General features: G+C 58.8%; 1 protein-coding gene across 1 annotated transcript in view; it reads right to left on the reverse strand.

Moving 5' to 3' along the window:
* Positions 1-897: 897 nt before the first annotated feature.
* The window catches only part of VWC2 (von Willebrand factor C domain containing 2), a 30,977-nt gene continuing 10,491 nt past the window's right edge, over positions 898-21,383 (reverse strand). The window contains exons 3-4 of the mRNA XM_081102381.1: positions 13,225-13,354; positions 898-1,293 (exon numbers count right to left, since the gene is read on the reverse strand). Coding sequence (XP_080958507.1) covers positions 1,142-1,293; positions 13,225-13,354 — 282 coding nt within the window. The 3' untranslated portion in view covers positions 898-1,141. The remainder of the gene's footprint in view (positions 1,294-13,224; positions 13,355-21,383) is intronic.

The following is a 21,383-nucleotide window of genomic DNA, read 5'->3' on the forward strand; positions in this document are numbered from 1 at the left end:
CCTCCTTGAGCACAGCACTGTTATCTTGCATGGGTTCTGATTATTCCACTCTTTGGAGACCCTATAACTCTGTCCCTATTGTTCTTGATTTCTGCCCTTTGTGTTTGGCTTGTCTCATAGGCCTGGGTGCCTCCTCAGCTTTGATAATATGTTTTATCTTTGAAATTTTAGGTAATCGTAATTTAGGGCCAAAGCTGTGGTCATTCTGAGGAGAAGCATGAGTATAATGAATGGAGTGCTGGGGTTTCTGTGCCCATTCAGACTTCAGGCATAGACTCAATCAGGAGTTCATTTGCCTTAATCCCCCTCCAGTCAGTCAAGGGGCTCCCTATTTTCCTGCCTGCTTCAGCTGGATGGAACAATGGTGCAAGTTGTCCAGCTCACCCTGCTCCTCGATCTAGGGGACAATTTAAATTCATGATGAGGAGACAAAGTAATGTCAGTGAAAATGAAACATGTGTGTGTCCATCCAGCAGGGGTGCTTCAGACGGACAGAAAAAGTGCCCGTTAGTTACCTGACACCTGCATTTTCCAAGCGGCAGAGCATGGAGGTAACAACAGCAATAAAGTGCAAGACAGGAACATTACATTTGTGTGAATCACACTGGGCCTTCTAAGGACAGACGCTAGCTATACCTCTGAAAGGAAACCGCATGTGGGCAGGGCCCCAGGAGAAATCAGCCCCATTATTTCATGACCTGCTCATGGGTACAGCGTTCCGAGACGTGGAGGAGGATCAGCCCCCAACAACGTCACGTGATGGGGACAGAACTGAAACGGTGCACAGTGCGGACGGTGGGCAGCACAGCATCTTAATCTGTGTCTATAGAAAACAGCGGGGAGCTCTCTGACGGGGGATAGAAATCCATCGCACAGAGAACAGTGGACTTGACTGCACTTGCTCTGAAAATAGCACGTTTATTGAGAGAGGGGCTTCCTGCCCAGAGTTCTCGGTGATGTTCTGAACTATAGCCACTTCCTTCTCTTGCAGTAATTGTTACCAAGAAAAGCAAAAGTCCCAACAATCCCCCATTGTTCCTCATCAAAAGTCTCCTTTTGGGTGGCACTTCCCAGAGTCCCCTGGAATGTTCGCATCAGGGAAGTGTTCCAGAAGGAGCCGGCATTCTCGTGCGGCCGGGGCCTACCGCTGCCGGCACTCGTGTCGGGTGCACGTGGCCTGCCGCTCGACCCGCCACGTGCCCTCCTCGTAGGTGCAGTGGCAGACGGTGCACTCGTCCGTCTTCACCTCTCGCCCAGCGGGGATGACGGCGGTTTCTGCAAAGCAGTTGGGACCTGAAACACAGAGACACGTCAGTCGCGTGCGATATAGAAACACGCAGCGGGTTCAATCAGGTGCCGACTTCCCGTCCACGTCTGTCACTCTCACGAAGGACAGAGAAGCCCTAAGTGAAGGGGCAGCACCCCACGCTCTTCCTGAAGTGTAACCAATGTTATTTAAAAACTGTCCACGTGACGGACAGCTCTGTTCTTTCACTAACAGATTATCCCATCTGGGGGCCTGACCTACCCATAGGCCAAGTCTGCAGTCATTCGAGCTAATTAATTCTACATCATCTTAGAAAAAACATAATTAACCGTGGCTTCCGAGAACCAGTCTTATTCCTCAGGCACTTCTCCGAGTGAGAGTTGAGCACAGCGAGCTGCTTGAAACAACCCGTGTCCCGCGCAGCGACCACAGCACGCGGGCGGCTTTGCGGACGTCAGAGGCGGACCAGCCGCCTGGAGGGCTCTTCACACGTGTCTCCGGCCCAGCCCCCCAGCTCCACAATCACAGCTTGAAACTGGCTTTGGAATCCAATTCCCGGGTGTTGCTGAGGCTGCTCTGGGACCCCAGCTGAGACCCGCCATCCGCACACGCTCCCGGCTGCATCCGCCACAGGTGCCCGTGAGGACCTGGGGGATCCTCAACCAACATCCACCGTGAGCCCCTCCACCCCCACAAGGGCCACGTCCACCTTCAGGTGAGGCCCCGGGCAGGGAGACGCGACCATCCGCAGGTGCCCGAGGAGCTGAAACAGTTCGACGCTGTGCCCACACTCCTGGTTCAGCTGCCAGCCTCCCTCTAGGACGGAGGTGCCTGACCCCGACGCTGGGCAGTGCGCTCCAGTTCTCACCTCCTGCCTCTGCCTGGAGCGTCTGCGTCTGCGAGTGCGCGCCTCCCGAAGGCTTCATCACGACGCCTACAGGCGTCCAGGCGAAAGCAAGGGAAGGAAACCTGTCTACTAAAGGCTACAGAACACGGAGCCCACGCGACCAAGGACAGGCTTTCAGCCACACTTGCACAACTCAGCGAGGGGGGAGCAGGGGGAGCGAGCAGCGCATGGGGGAGGGGCAGGGAAATGATGGGGGCACCATTGGAAATCTCTACCTATTTCAAAACAACAGCACCGGCCGGCATGGCTCAGTGGTTGAGCTCTGACCTATGAGCCAGGAGGTCAGGGTTCGATTCCAGTCAGGGCACAGGCCCGGGTTGCAGGCTTGATCCCCTGTGTGGGGCGTGTAGGAGGCAGCTGATCAGTGATTCTCTCTCATCATGGATGTTTCTTTCTCTCTCTCCCTCTCCCTTCTTCTCTGAAATCAATAAAAACATATTTTTAAAAAGGAAAGAAAACAACAAAGGTTTAAATACGGCAACTGATGCCAAAACAGTGACCACTCACCAGGGAAAAAGGGAGGCCTAGACAGTTTTTGGTTCCGTGTCGCCCCAGCAACAGATTAACCAGGACAGTCACAGAACGATCATCCTTGACCTTGGAAAGGGTCCCCGGAGGACGGGCAAGGTCAGTGGTCCAGCAGGAGGCTGGTGAGCGAGCCCGGAGAGGCCGTGTTGTCCAGCTTATCCTCTCATTTGATTGTCAGGACCCCGCGGAGGATGCTGGTGGCCACACCTTCGCTCCAGTTCCTTGGGCGTCACCACCACGACTGCAGAGGCAGCTCTGGAGTGGAGAGCTCTGCCCCCGCGGGCCCTGAGGAATGGAGGCGGTTAAACGCGTCTGAACCGCCAAGCCCGTCCGGGGAACCGGGCGGAGCCGGGACCGCTGGTGCATGGAGCGCAGAGGAAGCACCTGCTGGGAGTGGGGACTCGGGTTCGAAGCGGGCTTGGCAGGTCTGGCAGACCCTGAGACAGACGGGTGGGGGGCAAGGAAAGCCGCTCCACCCGGCGATTAAGAGACTGGCTTTCCAGCTAATTAGGCCCCGTTTCTTCTCAGCACTGAGTAAAGCTGTTGACAGGCGATGGCTGAAGGCAGGGTCGGGCTGTCAGAAAGCGGGAGGAGGGAGAGGGTCTTAAATAGGATAAAGTGTCAGGGCTCTTGAAACAACAGCGCCAGCTTCTTCCTGCTCCAGGCCCTCCAGGCCGGGCTGCCCAGCGAGCGCGGAGGTTTTCCCAGACGCCTTTCCTCGCAGCCCAGCGAGCCTGGTGCTCTAACAGCAGGTGCTGCGCCTGGTGCTCTAACAGCACTCCCAGGGCTCTAACAGGTGCTGCGCCCCGGAGGGGGTGGGGGGGCTTAAACAGCCTTTGCAGCCTCGTTACTCTCCCACCTTACAGATGAGGAGACGGAGGCCCCTCCTGGTCACCACACTGAGGCCGACAAGAAAACAAAACCGTCTTTCCAACGAAAGGCAGTGCGTTTTCCATGGAACCCAACCAGCTGCTCCCCGTGAGGAAGCGCCCTGACCTTCCCAACTCCTCGCACAGCAGCCCGTAAGCACCGCCCTCACACTGTGCTCTCTCCGGCTGGTCTGCGACCAAGGAAATGAACCTGCGATTGAGATTTTGAAATTTACACGAAATTCATTTGGCAAAAGAGACCCAAACCTGGCGTCTGCTTTCGCACAAGCGATGCGCATCTCTTACTAATTAACCCTCATCCTTCCCTGAGCTCTGACAAGCCACCTGTGTTACCTCGAGATAAGACCGCAGCCATCGTCCAGGGAAAAGGGATTCATTCCTTCTCACCTTCCACGTGGTTTTGCTGGAGCACAATCCGTGCTGCTGTGGGCAGTGGGCAGCCTGACTGCCGGCCGCAGCCCGCCCTCCAGGTCCTGGTTGACTGGCTGACGGTGTGTCCCAGCCGGAGCCGAGCTCTGCAGGGTCCAGACTCGGGGCTGACAGGTCTGAGGCGCCCGGTCAAGCAGGTGCTGCCCAGAATCCTGGCTTCCCCAGCTACTAGAGTTCTCCACGCTCAGGGCGGCGGATGTGCCAGCAAGCCTCTTCTCCAAAGTTCTAGAACAGCGGTCGCCAACCTTGCGCACCTCACAGACCACCAGTGGCCCGCGGACCCGGGTTGGCGACCGCTGTCCTAGAACATGATGGCGAGTCTAATAGTTTGCATTCAGTGTTCAAAGAAACATGGATCCATCCAGGAGCCACGTAAGAAAAGAACTTCCGAGACTGATGCTACCACTGACCAAAGAGCAATCGCCCTGTTCAGGCACCTGTCCTGGGGGCGGGCCACGTGCGGGAAGGAGGCAGGGGCCTTGACAGGCAGCCGGGGCGGCCCCGTGTTCCGAGGGGTCCACACAGTGGGAGAGAAATAGCCCAGCATCCTTGCTTTAATAACAGTTTTTGCAAAAGATAGACACGTTTCCAGCAATCAATCCAAGAATGTCTCCGTGTCATTACGTCGGATTACGCAGGCGGCCTGGGAACATTGACCTGCCCACGGAGCCACAGAGCTCCGGCTGCTTAAATTTCCCTCCGTGAGCATCGCAGCAGCAATTCTTCGTCTGGAGGCCTCCCATCTCTATGGAGTATGTTTAATCAAAACATTTGAAGAGAACTGGGCCATCTGTGTTAAGGTTCTCAACTCACTTCAATAGTTGCCACATGTCATCCTCTGAAAAGCCAGTTTCTCCTGTCACACAAAGCACGTGACTCGGACTTCACAAGATACAACTCCAGCGATGATTGGCTATGTTCCTTAGCAGTAAATTGTGCACGCATTCTCATGTATTTCAAATGTTGTTCGAGGGCAGGACACAGGTAGTATGAACCTGTGACCTAAATTCTCTCTGAGAAGAACACACTACACATAGAAAGTGGTGTGGTTTCTTGCTCAGAGTACATATATACATATATCTTTTGCATATCAAAATTCTGGAAGATTTTGCCAGGCCCCAAAATATTTGTATAAATTCCGGGCACACATAATCACAGTTTTTAAACAGGGTTTGAATAAAAGCTGCAGACAAAAGCATGACTTGAAGAGTAAAAATATTAATGAAAACCATCCACCCACACATTTCTCTCTTAATGTATCTTCTTCAATCCTCTGTTACCAGTTTGGTTTCATAGACGTGAACACAATTCTCGAGTTACCTGGATGAAATACCCCACCCAGGGCAAGGGTGACGGGCTGGTGCCACATGGGATTAGTCTGGGAACAGCATCCCAGGTTTTGGTTAAACTCAGAATGAAAGCAGACGACCTAACAAAGTCCCTTTCTCTGGCTTCTGGTCACTATCATCTACGCCAGCGGTTCTCAACTTGTGGGTCGTGAGCCCTTCAGTGGTCGAACGACCCTTTCACAGGGGTTGCCTAAGACCATCGGAAAACACATATATAATTACATATTGTTTTGTGATTAATCACTATGCTTTAATTATGTCCAATTTGTAACAATGAAATTAGGGGCCACAACATGAGGAACTGTATTAAAGGGTCGTGGCATTAGGAAGGCTGAGAACCAATGGTCTACACGCTCCCATTTAATGTTTTTATTGATATTAGAGAGAGGGAAGGAGAGAGGAGGGGAGGGAAGAAGAGAGAGAGAGAGAGAGAGAGAGAGAGAGAGAGAGAGAGAGAGAGAAATGTCCATTGGTTGCCTCCTGCAGGGGCCCTGACTGGGGTGGAACCCACAACTTTTTGGTGCATAGGACAGCGCTCCAACCATTGAGCCACCCAACCAGGGCCGAGTTCCCCTTTCATCCCCAGGGATGGGTAACCAAGAGCTGTATTTTCCTCTGAAGCAATGCAAGACCTTTGATTTCTTACATAAGGGATTTGGTCATCACGCCATTGTAAAAGCTTCAACTTGGTGTTTCTTTGGGCTTAACACCGAATGGTCCTTATAACAAATTAAGCGTGGAAAAGGGAGAAAAATATTCAGACAGTCTCATCTGTCCTTCAGGTGACAATGAAGCACTCAGTCGCCCGGCTTATTACACTTTCTGACCGGCGGTCCCTGGCGCAGGAACGCTGCTGACCTTCAGGCTCAGCGACATCGACAGCGGCTCTTCCGGTCCCTGGTCCCCATAAGGGGCCATCGCACGGTCCCCGGGGGCCCCAGCCAGGCCGGTCACTGCGGCCTCACGGCCCAACATTACCCGGCTTACACCTCTCTCTTCGTTCTGAACCTAAGGGACTTTACTTTGTTTTTCTTTCCAACGAGGCTACATGTTTCAAAAGCCACGCAAACTCTATGTCCATATACATGCGTGTCTCCCGCCTTTTGCATCTGCACTAGGAGCTTCATGGACTTCAGCTCCATCTGCCCTGTGACCAGAACCCAGCGTATTTTCTGTTGATGCTTCAGCACACAGCACAGACTCTGACACTTAGTAGGGCTAGCGAATCCTTGGGGTACTCAGCTTCCCCCGCCCCCCCCCCCCCCCCCCCCGCCTGCTGCTGGACACACAGACACCACTGGGGCCCCCTCTCAGCTCTGGATCTGCTTCCGGCCTGGGGTTCTTCATGTGTGAGGGACACTTCCTGCCCAGGTTCACTCTCCATGTAACTGGGGGATTGTCTTCCCGCAGAGTCCCTCCTGGAAACGAATTAGCCGCCGGGAAGAAAGATAGAAGGCACTGGAACCTCCCAATAAGCTGCACCAAGTCAACTTTGACGTCCGCCCAAGGCCCACAGAACCCGTGGAGATCATCAGCAAATCGGAATGTCAGCTCACGGAGCAGCCCTGGTCACGGAATAAACAGCCCTGGTTACGGAGCGGCCCTGGTCATGGAATAAACAGCCCTGGTCACGGAACAGCCCTGGCCACGGAGCAGCCCTGGCCACGGAACAGCCCTGGCCACGGAGCAGCCCTGGCCACGGAGCAGCCCTGGTCACGGAACAGCCCTGGTCACGGAACGGCCCTGGTCACGGAACAGCCCTGGCCACAGAACGGCCCTGGTCACGGAGCAGAGGGGAACGTCTGGGAGAAGAACAAGCCCACCTCAGTCCCAAATCTACCCACCAGCGAGGGCCCAGGGGACTGCTGCTGACCTCAGCCAACCAATGACTTTACCCAAGATCAAGGCTAACACCTGGTCTCTGGGCAGGATGACCCGAAGGTCACTTCCACATTCACCTCCTTGGCCTGGGTCCCCCCTCTGACTTCCACGCCCCAACCACCAGCTGGACAACGTCCCATGGATCTCTGCTGGCGTATAGAACTCAGCACATCCAAACCTGACCGCCAGCTCGTCCCGCCCCATCCTGCTGTGCCCGCCCACACTCTTCTCCACAGACACCAGGCCCCTCCTGCAGCGGCCGGGCTGAGCTCCGGAGTTCACCTGAGCACCTCGCATGCCCCAATGCAGTCCCTCAGCAAATCGCATCACCCCACCTTCAGCATTTCTGCGTCTCTACTCCTGACACTGCCACTGGGTGCCCTGGAGTCTGCACATTTCCAACTCAGGACGGACGGATCTGTAGTGGCGATTCTGGAAACATCCTTCTCCATAGAACTCTGGGAGATGGGCCTCCCTGGGCATGGCCACTTTCTGTCCTGCCACTTTCAACCCTGCGGCTAATGGAGCGTCCAGGGCTGGACATGCGGCCGGGGGAAGCTTAACGGCCACTGGGAAGCTCACTGTCAAGAAGCTAATACAACTTGAGAATATCTCGCCAACGTGAATTTTATCTGGAGGTCAAGGCCCCCCCACACACATGCGCACACAGGTGTGCACACACGCGCACACACACCCTGCTGTGCTCTGGAAATGCTGGCTGCAAAGGCTCCCTCCCTCCTGCAGGGCTGGGAGGAGACACACAGGTGCCCGTTTCCCGTGAGCAGGCGCAGATCCTTCAAATTCCCTTTTCCTCCACGGTTAGCTGAATTGTTTTCAATGCTGGAAACTCAGAAGAAGCCATTTTAGCTTCCCTTCAGGGCCCTGGACTCTGGGACACCATCTGCTGGAGAAGCAGAGGGCTCAGCGCCGCCCTCAGGGCAGCAGGCCGCGGGGCACCTCCCCGGAGCCAGAGCAGCTTCCAGCAGATGAGGAGAGCGTATTCCCTGAGGACGCGACAGGCGCACGTCACTGTATCGGGTGTGACAGACAGCGCCTCCTGGGGAAGGGGCTGCACACACTTTCCGGAAGGCGGTAATAACGCCAGCCAGGAACACTACCACCAGGCAATGGACAGGAACCCCAGTGATCAGACAAGGTGACCTCCCAGGACATCCCACAGGGGGTGGGGCCCAGAGAGCAGGGGGTCGGAGAACTCCAGCAGCGCCCAGCCCCTGGCGCCCACGGAGCGGCCTTTCTAAAGCAAACAGCTGCTCCTCGGTTCTGAGACTCCTACTCAGTAAAGACGTCTTTTAAATTGTGAAGGAAAATAAACCCAAACCCTACAACTTGCAAGGACAGAAGAGAAGGAGGGAGTCCCCGATTTCCTCCCGTGGTTCTGTAAGGGGGCCCAGCAGGGCGAGCTGAGCGGTCACAGGAAAGCAAGTGGCCGCTGCACGCACCACACTCTCCGCTGACGTGCTTCCGACGCCAGAACAACGCTCAGAGCCCGAGGACACGGGAGAAGACTGCACGCCGCCTCGGGCTGTAAACATGACCCCAGGCAGCAGCGGGCCGAGAACAGTTAACCAGGAGTCATCTCCCCGAGGCAGCTGTGACCAGTGGTGGGGCGAGGCGCGGCCTGCAGTTAGCACGGGAGTCTGGGGAGATGCTCATTCCAGCAGCCGGAGAAGGAGCCAGGCACGCGGGGCGCGGCGCTGGGCCTGGTGCCGTTGGTTAACGTGCGAATCCTTGGAGAGCGGAGGGGCCGGGGCCCAGCTGGGCCAGATCCGGAGGCGACGCGCCTGCAGTGGGCGAGGAGGCGCACCCGGCGGGCAGCGTGACGGGCGAGCTGGAGGCGGCCAGAATGCTCGCCAGCGTCAATGGCTGTGAGTAAAAGCCAGGCTGCAGCGGGCACAGCCAGGGAGCCAGTCTGCACCTCGACGCCCACCCTGGGGGTGCTGAGAAAGTGATGGGTTCAGGGCAGGCCACCCCAAGGCCTCCTGGTCCCCCAGGGCGGGCGATAGCCCTTCCCGCCCCAGCGGCTCTCAGACACCAAGAGCGTGCGCGCTCTGTTAAGGCCACTGAGCCTGTGCACGCGGAACAGCGCCGGAGACGCTGCTGTGTCACACCGGCCCCGAGCGCCGCTCCGCAGCGACTCACGAAGGGCAGCGAGTGCGGCGTCACACCGGACGCTGTGAGTGGCGCCCTGGTGGCACAGCAGGTTCTACGGATCAGAATCAGATAAAGGTCCCGCCCTTGACCCAATCGCGTCACTGCTGGGTTCATCCCAATGAAGTCATTCCAGGGCCAACAGCGGCCCCACCCACGCGTGTTCCCCACGATGTTACTGGGGTCCCCCGCCCCGTCCTCTTCCTTCAGTGAAGCACAGACACCGCTGTTTGCAGGGCCGCAGTCGGTGAGCTTCTGGGGCGGGGGCCACGCACCCGATTCACCTTTGCACCCGCAGTGAAGTCAGTACCAAGCGCCTCCTCTTATAACAGCAGTATGTCAGCCCACACGTGTGCCCACGTGCCAGCCCACACGCGTGCACACACACACGCAGACACCACACACAGACTCTGCCCCGAAAATCAGCAAAGAGACCAAACATTCAACAGCACAGCCACAGAGCCCGTTGGGTTCGGTCGCCCCCAGTCCTGCTCAGACACAAGGCGCTCAGATGGCGTGCTGTCCGGTCCCTCCTGCACGCTCCCCTGACGCCTCACGGCCACGGCAGTCAGCACTCTTCGATCCCACTCACGGGAGCCCCCGTTTTCCTGCGGCGTCTTTGTCCTGGGAGCAGCCCGGCCACAGAGCTTACAGTCGTGGGGGGAGAGGGGGCGGGCAGCCCCAGGACCTGAAACTCAGTTGGAACGTGTCCCCCCGAGCAGCAGGCCCAGGAGGACATGGGTCCAAAGAGAGCGGGGACTCCGCTTTGTAGTTCTGTCTTTATCTCTCCACTCGGTTCTGGCGTGTTGGGACTGTGGAGTCATTTGCCAGATACATGCCTTGCATGTATGTTTTTCCAAATATGTGGGCTGGCTGCTTTGCACCAGCTCAACACCGTTGTGTGATGAACAGCGGCTCTTAATTTTGGAAAGATTTGACGTGAGGCCATATAGGAACCAGCCTTTCCTGGTGAGAAGGACCTTCATATGACTCACACACATGCACAGACACACATGTGCACACGCAGGCACGCACATGCACACAGAGACACACATGAACACATGCACATACATGTGCACACACATGCGCAGATCTTAGGCACACATAGACACACACCATGCAGTTCTGTCCAGCTCACCACGTGTGGTTAAATTGTGACCTTATCCTCTTCTTTGAAATACACAGGAGGGAAAACACACACACTCTAATTCTTAGCCGTGCGTCTCACATATTCCCCATGAACTTGCTTCTAATAATCTGAGTTCTCAGCATTTGTCTTAAAAATGTTACCTACGTTTTCATTTTCTTCCCAAAGCAGCCACCTGGGTTTCCTGGTGGAAGTAAGGCTGTGGATAACCGCCACCCAGCGGCAGCGAGGCTGAGGGACCATCCATCCTTGTCACCGGCGCCCTCCTGGGGGTGCCGTTCCCCTTGGAGAGTCGGAGCCAGGCCCGCAGGCCCCGTGGGTCCCCTCTACGTGCAGAGCCGGGGGGGGGGGGGCGCCCGCGTGCAGACCTGGGACCTCTGATCACCCCGTCCCCAGGGCAGCCCGGACGCAGGGGTCAGGTGGGACGGGCCTGGGACCTCACCTCTGCACGCACCCACCACCAGAGAGACCGGGAGCCTCAAAGGTCAGCCTGACACCCCCGTTCACATCTCGGGGGAAAAAAAGACACGGCCACTAAGCATCCACTTTATCAAGAGAAAACCCTGGAGAGGGAGCCACGCCAGCCAACCGAGCGAGCAAAGTCGCATTTGCTTAGCGATCATTTATTTACGTTCCAGGCTTTCCTGGCCCCAGATGTCTGCTGCTCTGAGGAAGCGACTCTGGCAGCTGCGAGGGAGCGGCGGTTCCCCTCCGTCGGGGGAAGAGCTGTTTAACCTGCGGGTCAGGGCGTCGGAGGGAGGGCAGAGGCCGGGCCCCATGGTGGTCACCAGCCCGACCGCCCTAGGCCCCTCAGCCACGTCCGCCTGAGCATTTACTGTCACGGAAGGCGCCGTTGTTGATGTCCCGTACCTGTGAGCTGCCAGCGTGTAATTGTGTTTTGTGGGGGCGCTCTGTGTGGGGGCGCTCTGTGTGGGGGCGCTCTGGGTGGGGGCGCTCTGTGTGGGGGCGCTCTGTGTGGGGGCGCTCTGTGTGGGGGCGCTCTGTGTGGGGGCGCTCTGGGTGGGGGCGCTCTGTGTGGGAGCACTCTGTGTGGGGGCGCTCTGGGTGGGGGCGCTCTGGGTGGGGGCGCTCTGTGTGGGGGCGCTCTGTGTGGGGGCGCTCTGGGTGGGAGCGCTCTGGGTGGGGGCGCTCTGGGTGGGGGCGCTCTGTGTGGGGGCGCTCTGTGTGGGAGCGCTCTGGGTGGGGGCGCTCTGTGTGGGAGCGCTCTGTGTGGGGGCGCTCTGGGTGGGGGCGCTCTGGGTGGGGGCGCTCAGTGTGGGGGCGCTCTGGGTGGGGGCGCTCTGGGTGGGGGCGCTCTGTGTGGGAGCGCTCTGGGTGGGAGCGCTCTGTGTGGGGGCGCTCTGGGTGGGGGCGCTCTGGGTGGGGGCGCTCTGTGTGGGGGCGCTCTGGGTGGGGGCGCTCTGGGTGGGAGCGCTCTGTGTGGGGGCGCTCTGGGTGGGGGCGCTCTGTGTGGGAGCGCTCTGTGTGGGGGCGCTCTGGGTGGGGGCGCTCTGTGTGGGGGCGCTCTGTGTGGGGGCGCTCTGTGTGGGGGCGCTCTGGGTGGGGGCGCTCTGTGTGGGGGCGCTCTGGGTGGGAGCGCTCTGGGTGGGAGCGCTCTGTGTGGGGGCACTCTGTGTGGGGGCGCTCTGGGTGGGAGCGCTCTGTGTGGGGGCGCTCTGGGTGGGGGCGCTCTGGGTGGGGGCGCTCTGTGTGGGGGCGCTCTGGGTGGGGGCGCTCTGTGTGGGAGCGCTCTGTGTGGGGGCGCTCTGGGTGGGGGCGCTCTGTGTGGGGGCGCTCTGTGTGGGGGCGCTCTGGGTGGGGGCGCTCTGTGTGGGGGCGCTCTGTGTGGGAGCGGCATGGACAGCAGCAGCGAATTAGTCACCAGTCCCACTCAATCCCTGCAGAGCGCTCGTTCTCATAGAAACACTTCTCACTTTTCAAGCAAAAATTGTACCAAGAATTCCAAACTGTTTACCCGTTCAAGGTGAGAAGACGCCCGGAGCGGGCTGGAAGCCAAGGCTCCGTGGTTGGGTGTTGGCCTGGGAACCAGGAGGTCACGGTTCCATTCGGGTCGGGGCAGAGGCCCGGGTGCGGGCTCCGTCCCCGTGGGGCGCCTGCAGGAGGCAGCCGATCAGTGACTCTCATCATGGATGTTCCTCTCTCTCCCTCTCCCTTCCTCTCTGAAATCAATAAAAATATATTTAAAAAACAACAAGGAGCCCTGACCGGTTTGGCTCAGTGGATAGAGCGTCGGCCTGCGGACTGAAGGGTCCCGGGTTCGATTCCGGTCGAGGGCATGTACCTGGGTTGCAGGCACATCCCCAGTGGGAGATGTGCAGGAGGCAGCTGATCGATGTTTCTCTCTCATCGATGTTTCTAACTCTCTATCCCTCTCCCTTCCTCTCTGTAAAAAATCAATAAAATATATTTAAAATAAACAAGGACAACAACACCAGAGAACTCCTACCTCCTACTGGGCAGCTCCCGGGGGCCCGGGGCCTGGAGGTCACAGAGACGTGCACCTGCTGTGTGGACACCTGGCCCCTCCCGCATCCACACCTTTCACGCCAGGAAATACGAGGGAACTCTGGGTGGCGGGGCGCACGGAGGCGCACCCCGCTGATGTGCACCCCGCGGAGGACGCGCACACCACCTACCGTTTTTGCAGATGGGGCAGCACTGGTCAGGCTCGTACACGGGGTCCACGCACTCGGTCTGGGGACACGCGGACACGGAGCACAGCACCTCCCCGCTGGCCTCGCAGCGGCAGCGCTCGCACGGGGACACCTGCAACACAAGCCACAGTCAGGGCGTCCGTCCTTCCCGCACGCGCCTGTCTCCCCCGCCACAGGCCTGTGTCTCCGCCCCCCCACCCCCCCACATGCACCTACCCTCTCCCCCCGCCCCCCACCCCCCGTACCCTCCTGTTCCCCCACCCCCACCCTCCACACACGCCTGCCCTCTCCCCCCGCCCCTCCCCACACGCCTGCCCTCTCCCCCAGACGCTGGGAAGACAGCCCGTGTCCTAAGTACGTGGTTTTCAGGGGGCACAGGCCCAGGGTTGGGGGGCCCTGGGGCGCAGACACAGGTGGGCCCAGGTCTCTCCCCTCTCAGCTCCCAGCAGTCAGCCCATCGGACCCTGGCGGACACACTGTGGTTTGGGCAAACATCGCACAAAGGCTGAGGCCCACGGAGCTCCTGCCACTCGGCATGCGGACAGGACAAGCCCCTTCCCCCGGCCCCTGTGCCCCCACCCAGCCCACAGCACCCCGGCGAGCGCCCGAGGAAGACAGTGGGGGGGGGCACCGAGGCGGGAGGGAAACTGAGTCAGGAGCTGCCCGAGCAGTCCCGTCCCCCCCCCCCCCCCCGCCTGCGGGCTCCCAACTCCCCCTGCGGGGCGTGTGCTCACTGCCCGGAGGCTGAGCCCGAGGGCGGCTCCTGGCGTCCAGTGCGTGGGCCCTGCCCCGTCACCCCGTGGGACCCTGCCCTTCTCTGTGCAGCGCAGCCTCAGCCCCGCTCCCGTCTGGGTCCCTCCCTCAGCCTCAGGGCTGTGCCTGGAAGGGCGGCTGGGCAGGCACAGCAGGCGGGAGGCGCCTTACTAGGGGCCACTGCACCCCATCTGTCCATCTGTCCGCCCCCCCAGGATGCAGGAGAACCGGCCCGTGGGGACCGGCCCCCAAAAGCAGAGCTGCCACGGGCTGTGGGTGAGGCCGCGGAGAAGGCTGTCTGCTGGGGGCCGGGCTGGCTGGGGTTCCAGGCCCGGGGTGCCGCCGCACCCGGTGGGAGAAGCGCGCACAGCGGCCTCCCCCGCGGTCCCCGGGCGGATGGGGACGCTGACTCCGACCCCAGAGGGCCTGGCTCTGTGGGAGCAGAGGTTGCGCTGCGGGGGGCCGTCCCCAGGAGGCCCATGTTTGCACTCAGGGAGGTAAATGAACATGAAACTCCCCCCCGGGCAGTCCCGCCGGCCGGGCCTGTGTCCTGTCGGGAGCCCCGCGGCACGGCTGACACCCAGGCCTCGGGTGCAGGTTGGAGACCTGAGGCCCCCAGGGGAGCCCAGAGTGAAATCGCGGAGGACGAAGGCTCCCCCCGAATGGGGCCTGACCCTGAAGACGGCGGCGGCTGCATCTGAGGGCCGTGTCCACATTCACCCCCACGCGAGGCGAGTCCCGGGACCCCAGCTGAGAAACCAGTTTCCAGAGGCACCAGCCCCAGCCCTTCACCCGCCCAGCGCGGGCCTGGCAGCCGGCGTCATGTCACCATTTGGTCACCAGAGGGCGAACGTGCCCTTTGCAGCCGGAGCCCGTCTCCTGCCAGGTGCCAGCGCCCAGAGCAGGTGCAGCAGGAAGTCCCAGGCCCCCTTCTGGTCACACCTGGGCTCTGATCACCTGGACGGTGGCCTGGGGGCCGGGAGGCGCAGGGGCTGGGTCTGCTCTGCTCCCTCCGGAGCGAAAAGCCACCCGCAGGCTGGGAACGGCCAGGAGTCCACCCGGCAGGTCGGGGCGGCCTCCGAACTGAGTCTGCGCAGCCCTCCGGCCACTCAGGTACCATCTCAGGTCTGTCCCGGCCCCACTGCCAGCTCCCCCAGCCCCTCCCTCGCCGGGGAGCCTGGAGGGTGTATGCAGGTCACGCTTCCTTTCAACAGGCGCCTCAGACTGCATCTCCCAGCCCGGCTCAGGTTCCTGACCTCAAACTGTCTCATCAAACCAGCCCGCGGCATCTCCAAGCTCCATCTCCAAACCAGAGCGGGTCCGCAGGGACAGGAGACACTGCGCCTCCCTCCCCACCCCGCGGCCTCCCTCCTCACCCCGCGCCCTCCCTCCCCACCCCGCGGCCTGCCTCCCCACCCCGCGCCCTCCTCCCCACCCCGCGGCCTGCCTCCCCACCCCGCGGCCTGTGTCCTGGGCTCCCAGTGCTGTGTCATCCTCCTCCCTCACCCGGGCTAGCACAGGCCCAGACCCTGCGCCCCTCAATGCCCTCCTCCTCGGAGGGGTGACTCCCAAGCAGCCACCCCCCAGCCCGGCACCAGCTGCGCCTGCCGGCCAACAGAGCCTGCGCTCTTACAAGACTTTCTTGTGGTTCTTTGTCTTTTCATCCTGTCAGCGAACGGATTTGCACACAAAGGGACTTAATTAAGAACTGTCCCAGAAGCTGTCAGCTCCCAGGCCCAGGAAGGGGACAAGTCCCCCAGCACTGGCAGAGGCACAGGTAGCTGTCAGGCCCACGGCTCTCTCCGCGAGACCCCCCCTAATAACTCACGAGGCCTCTTGTGACTAATCTCGGGCAGGGGCTCACTGAGGAGGGGTGAGCAGGGGTGAGGCAAGCGTGCTGGCCAACAGCTGTGAAGGGCATGAGGAGGGCTCCCCAGGGCGGGGCTCCAGGCCTCGTCAGCTCCTGGGGACACAGGTGCTGAGGGAGCAGCCAGACCACGGGCAGCCAAGCGCTCGGCCTGCTGCCGCCGAGTCCGTGGTTGGAGCCCAGCTCCCAATGGCAGGGCATTTGCAGGTGGGGCCTAGGGGAGAGCATCAGAGACAATCAGAGGCAGGTGAGGCCATGAGGGTGGGCCTCCGGCTGGGATCGCACCCTCGTAGGAAGAGGAAGTGGCTGCAGATCTGTCTGCTTTCTCTCCACCATGGGGAGACCCAGACACAAGGGAAGGGGTCCTCTCAGAACCCCACCGGCCGGCACCTTGATCCCCGCAGCGGCGAAGGTAAATGTCTGTGGTTTGGGCCCCTCCTCTGGCTGTTAGGGCAGCTTGCGCTGACTGAGACGCCACCTGCACCCGTATTTTTGCGGTAGAATCAGATGTGTGCCCTCCACCCCCACCCCCACCCTGGCCTGAGGCACACAGAGCAGGACAGAGGGGAGGAGTTTGGGGAGCACCCAGGGGCCACTGGCAGCACTCAGCCTGGCTCAGCTCCACCTGGACACTGGCCCCAAGCAGGAAGGGGCGTCTTCTCCCCTCCCCCTCCCCCTGGGAAGCCGGGCCATGGTGAGGTCTTGGCGGAGTTACTTTAATAGATGCTGTTCTCACTCATAGATCCCTAGGCTAATTCCCCAACAGAAGGGATGCGATGTCAACAGGGCACACTTATCTGCAGCAGACTGGGGTGCAGGTGGGGGGTGGGGGGGGGACAAACTCCACATGTTAAACAAGTGGGAAGATCTAAACCCGTTTGTTTTAGATTTAGAATAAAGGGTCGTTAGAGATAGGCAATACTTGGGAGAAAGAAAAGGGCTTGATTTTCACTGAAAAGGTAAATAACCAAAATTAAGTGTCTTCCAAAGAGTAGGCTTTTAAACGAGGGGTGTGAGGGTGGCCTACGAGGCTGGGATCTCTCGGGGGTCACAAAGTCAAGATCTTTCAGGGACTCAGCATATACGATGGGACAGTGAACTCGGTGCCTAATAGAGAGCAGTGGGGACTGCGGCAAAACAGAAACAAACAGGACATGGCATCTGATATGCACACCTCTTCCTAACACACACACACACACACACACAGAGACACACACACAGACACAGACACACACACACACACAGACACGCACAGACACACACACAGAGACACACACAGACACACACACAGACACACACAGACACACACAGACACACACAGACACGCACAGACACACACAGACACGCACAGACACGCACAGACACACACAGACATGCACAGACACACACACAGAGACACACACACAGACACACACACACAGACACGCAGAGACACACACAGACACACACAGACACACACACAGACACACACAGACACACACAGACACACACAGAGAGACACACACACAGACACACACACACAGACACGCAGAGACACACACACAGACACACACAGACACACACACAGACACACACAGACACACACAGACACGCACAGACACGCACAGACACACACAGACACGCACAGACACACACAGAGAGACACACACACAGACACACACACACAGACACGCAGAGACACACACACAGACACACACAGACACACACACAGACACACACGGACACACACAGACACACACAGACACACACAGAGAGACACACACAGACACACACACAGACACGCAGAGACACACACAGACACACACAGACACACACAGACATGCACAGACACACACAGACACGCACAGACACACACAGACACACACACAGACACACACAGACACGCACAGACACGCACACAGAGACACACACACAGACACACACACACAGACACGCAGAGACACACGCAGATACACACACAGACACAGACACACACAGACACGCAGATACACACAGAGACACACACATACATGCAGAGACACACAGAGACACACGCGCAGACACACAGACACACACATGTGCGCACACACACACGGAGAACAGCCGCTCCTCCTCTGGGCATCCTCCATCTGAGATGGCAGCAACAGCTCAGGCAGGGCGTGGGGAAGACAGTCAAAGGCGTGAGTCCATCTCCTTTGCCCAAAGCTGGCCGGGCTCCGGGTCCGGGCTGAGATGGCCCAGCGATAGAGTGGCTTCCTGGGCGCCGTCTGGACGCCATCTGAGGTCAGAGCCAGGTGTCTCCCTTCAGGGCGCCTCAGCTGCCAATTGCCCAGCGGATGCTGGACCAGGGCCGAGCCGGCGGCGGGCATCGCTGGCTCACACCGTCACCCCGCACTGCTGGTTGGCGCGGAGCCCCTTCCCGAGCACCCTGAAATCACAACAGGACGCCCCCGCGGGCATCTCCAGGTCCGGATGGCCCTCCCACCGCAGGGCTCCCTCCCAGGAAAGGGCCCGGCCAGCTCTGCCTGCACAGGACACACCGGCGCCTGGTCTCTGAGAGATGCCCACCGAGTTGTGTCGCCCCCGCCCCCGAGGAGCAAGATGAGCTGCTTCCTTGGCTTCCTGGGGGCATGAGGAGCCGGGGGCATGGGGAGCCGGGGGGACAGGGCTCTGCTGGGAGGTGACCTGCGCTGAGAGGTTCGCATCAGAGCACAGTTCATCCCTGGGGCTCAGCAGCCTCTGCTCCTCGCAGGCCCCAGGGGAGGGCAGTGCTTGTCAGAATCACTTCCCTTCCAACCTTCCCGCCTGACACGTCTGCGCGCGTGACAGCCTGGCTGACCTCCCAGCCGGGCCAGCGAGGGTGCTCAGGGCGGCCTGTCCACTGGCCAGGCTCCCGTGTCCCCAGGACGCAACTGCCCACAAGGCAGGACTGTGACCAGGAGCAGAGCGATGGCTCCTGACACCGTAACGGAAATGAACGAAGGTGAGTTGTGACTTGCTTGACACTAATGTGCGTGTGTTCTGGTCCAAGCCTCCTCAGACAAAAATACTGAGAGAACTGAGATTTGAAAGTAAAACACCTAAGCGAGGAGCTGTCAAGCCGGCAAAGGAGTGCAAACGAGTGCGGCCGCCCAGGCGGGAGAAAGATGCCTGCAGGCCCTTCTGGTGGCCTGCGCCGCGCTGTTCACTGCGGAGCTGCCCGGGGAGCGAGGGCGGGAGAAGTGGCCAGGGGCCCTCCTTGCCGGGAGCTCTGCGTTTTCTCACAGGAGGCGTGGGAGCCATCGCTCATGGCCGACCAGAACTTGGGGGCATCTGTGACCAGCGGCCCCGGACAACAGGAGGGGCCTTTGAGAATGTTCACCGGTTTCATGATTTTTGCCTAAAGCTGAGCTGGCCCCAGTAACTTTTTCCCCAAAACATTTAAAAATTGTATTTAATGGGATTGCCTGTGTGTTTAAAGATAAATTTCTCACCCAGCCGGTGTGGCTCAGTGGTTGGTTGACTGTCGACCTATGAACCAGGAGGTCATGGTTCGCTTCCCGGTCAGGGCACAGGCCTGGGTTACAGGCTCAATTCCCAGTGGGGGGCGTGCAGGAGGCAGCCGATCAATGATTCTCTCTCATCATTGATGTTTCTCTCTCTCCCTCTCCCTTCCTCTCTGAAATCAATAAAAATATATTTTTAAAAATGCTTTAAAGATAGTTTTCTCAACTCAAAATTCAGTGCAAAACACACCAACCCTCGCAAAGCTCAGAAACATTGGGTCCACCTCCAGTTAGGCGTCACCACCATGAAGACCCCCCAGATTTAGTCTCGTCAGGTGTCAACGCCAGCCCTCCTCACGCTGAGGCGGGGGCTGCTCTGCACCCTGCAGGATTTCACCAGCACATCTGGCTTCTGCCCCCCAGATGTCAGTAACCTCCCCGACCCCAGCCCCAGTTGTGACCAACAGGCAGGTCTGCACAGACTGCCCACCGCCCGCTGCCGGCCACCGTGGCCCCGTGGAGAAGCAGCTCTGTGGCTCACTGACCAACAGCGTTCACCCCATTCCTCCCTGACTCCGTGACTCTGCTTCTGAGACCTGCTCCTTCCCAATCTCAGCCTTCAGGCTGCACTTTGAGTCGTGTCAGTAAAGGACTTTTGGTGGTATGCTCCCTGTTTTTGTGAAACTATCATTGTTCAGCTCTAACTGGTTTGGCTCAGTGGATAGAGCGTTGCCTACAGACTGAAGGGTCCCAGGTTCGATTCCAGTCAAGGGCATGTGCCTTGGTTGTGGGCACATTCCCAGTAGGGGGTGCGCAGGAGGCAGCTGAATTGCTATTTCTCTCTCATCGATGTTTCTAACTATCCCTCTCCCTTCCTCTCTGTAAAAAAATCAATAAAATATATTTTAAATAAAGAAAACGAAAATATCATTGTTCAAACTCGTTCCTGAAAGAGTTTTGCTGGGTATTTAAATCGGATTGACTCGTATTTTCTCTTTGTTCTTTAAGGATGTTGTCCCACTGCTTGGGCCTTTCTCCTGTTGACAAGATGTCAGCTGACCACCTACTTACTGTGATTGTGCAGGTAAAGTCTTTTCTCTCTTTTTGTTCTTAGAATCTTTCCTGCCTTTGATGCTGTGCAGCCTCCCTGTGATGCGGGAGGTGTGGGTGTATGTTTATGTATCTTCCTTTAGATTCACTGGGGTTCCTGATTTAGAAAACAGTGGTTTTTCACCCGAGCTGGTGTGGCTCAGTGGATAGAGCGTCAGCCCGCAGACTGAAGGGTCCCAGGTTCGATTCCAGTGGAGGGCATGTACCTCGGTTGCAGGCTCAATCCGGGGCCCTGGTCACGGCACGTGCAGGGGGCAACCAATCGATACGTTTCTTGCTCATCGGTGTTTCTCTATCTCTCCTCCTCCCTTCCACTCTCTCTAAAAATCAATTTTTAAAAACATCCTCGGGTGAGGATTAACAAAACAAAAAAACGAAAGAAAGAAAATAGTGGTGTTTCAACGAGAAAGTCTGGGACGGCCTCTTTCCACTTCTCCCGCGCTCTCGCCGTCCTCCCGGGTCCAGAACTCTAAGCTGATGTGCATTCGGTCCTGTCTCTCTGTCCTCCAAGGATGGAAGCATCTCGCATGCTTCACCTCTGTCTGTGTTTCACTCTGGGCCACTCCAATCCCTGCTGGGTCACTACATTATTTACAGTCTTTCCCTAACTCACCATCCCCCCCTCCAGTGAGCATTCATCCAATTATTACGTCGTTCATTTACACGAGCTCTGCTTCTTTTCCAAAGTTGACGCGGGTGTCGGGTGCGCTCGTGTCGTTCACCGCGCATCCTGCCCTGGCGCGGATTCTCTGCGGATTAAACGCTCCCTTTCCGCCCGCAGCCGGGTCTCCTCTGGCTGCTCATCTCCGCGGGCTCTTGCCGTGGGCCCTTTCTTCCTGTATTTCATCCTGACATCACTTTGCCCCCAACACTGAGTGTGGGGTTCTTCCCGGCCTGGGTGGAGACTGCATCGCTGCTGAGGGCGTCTGCCTGTCAGACACCAGCCT

This window comes from Myotis nattereri, assembly GCF_964212035.1.
Source record: "Myotis nattereri genome assembly, chromosome: 11".
NCBI lineage: Eukaryota > Metazoa > Chordata > Mammalia > Chiroptera > Vespertilionidae > Myotis > Myotis nattereri.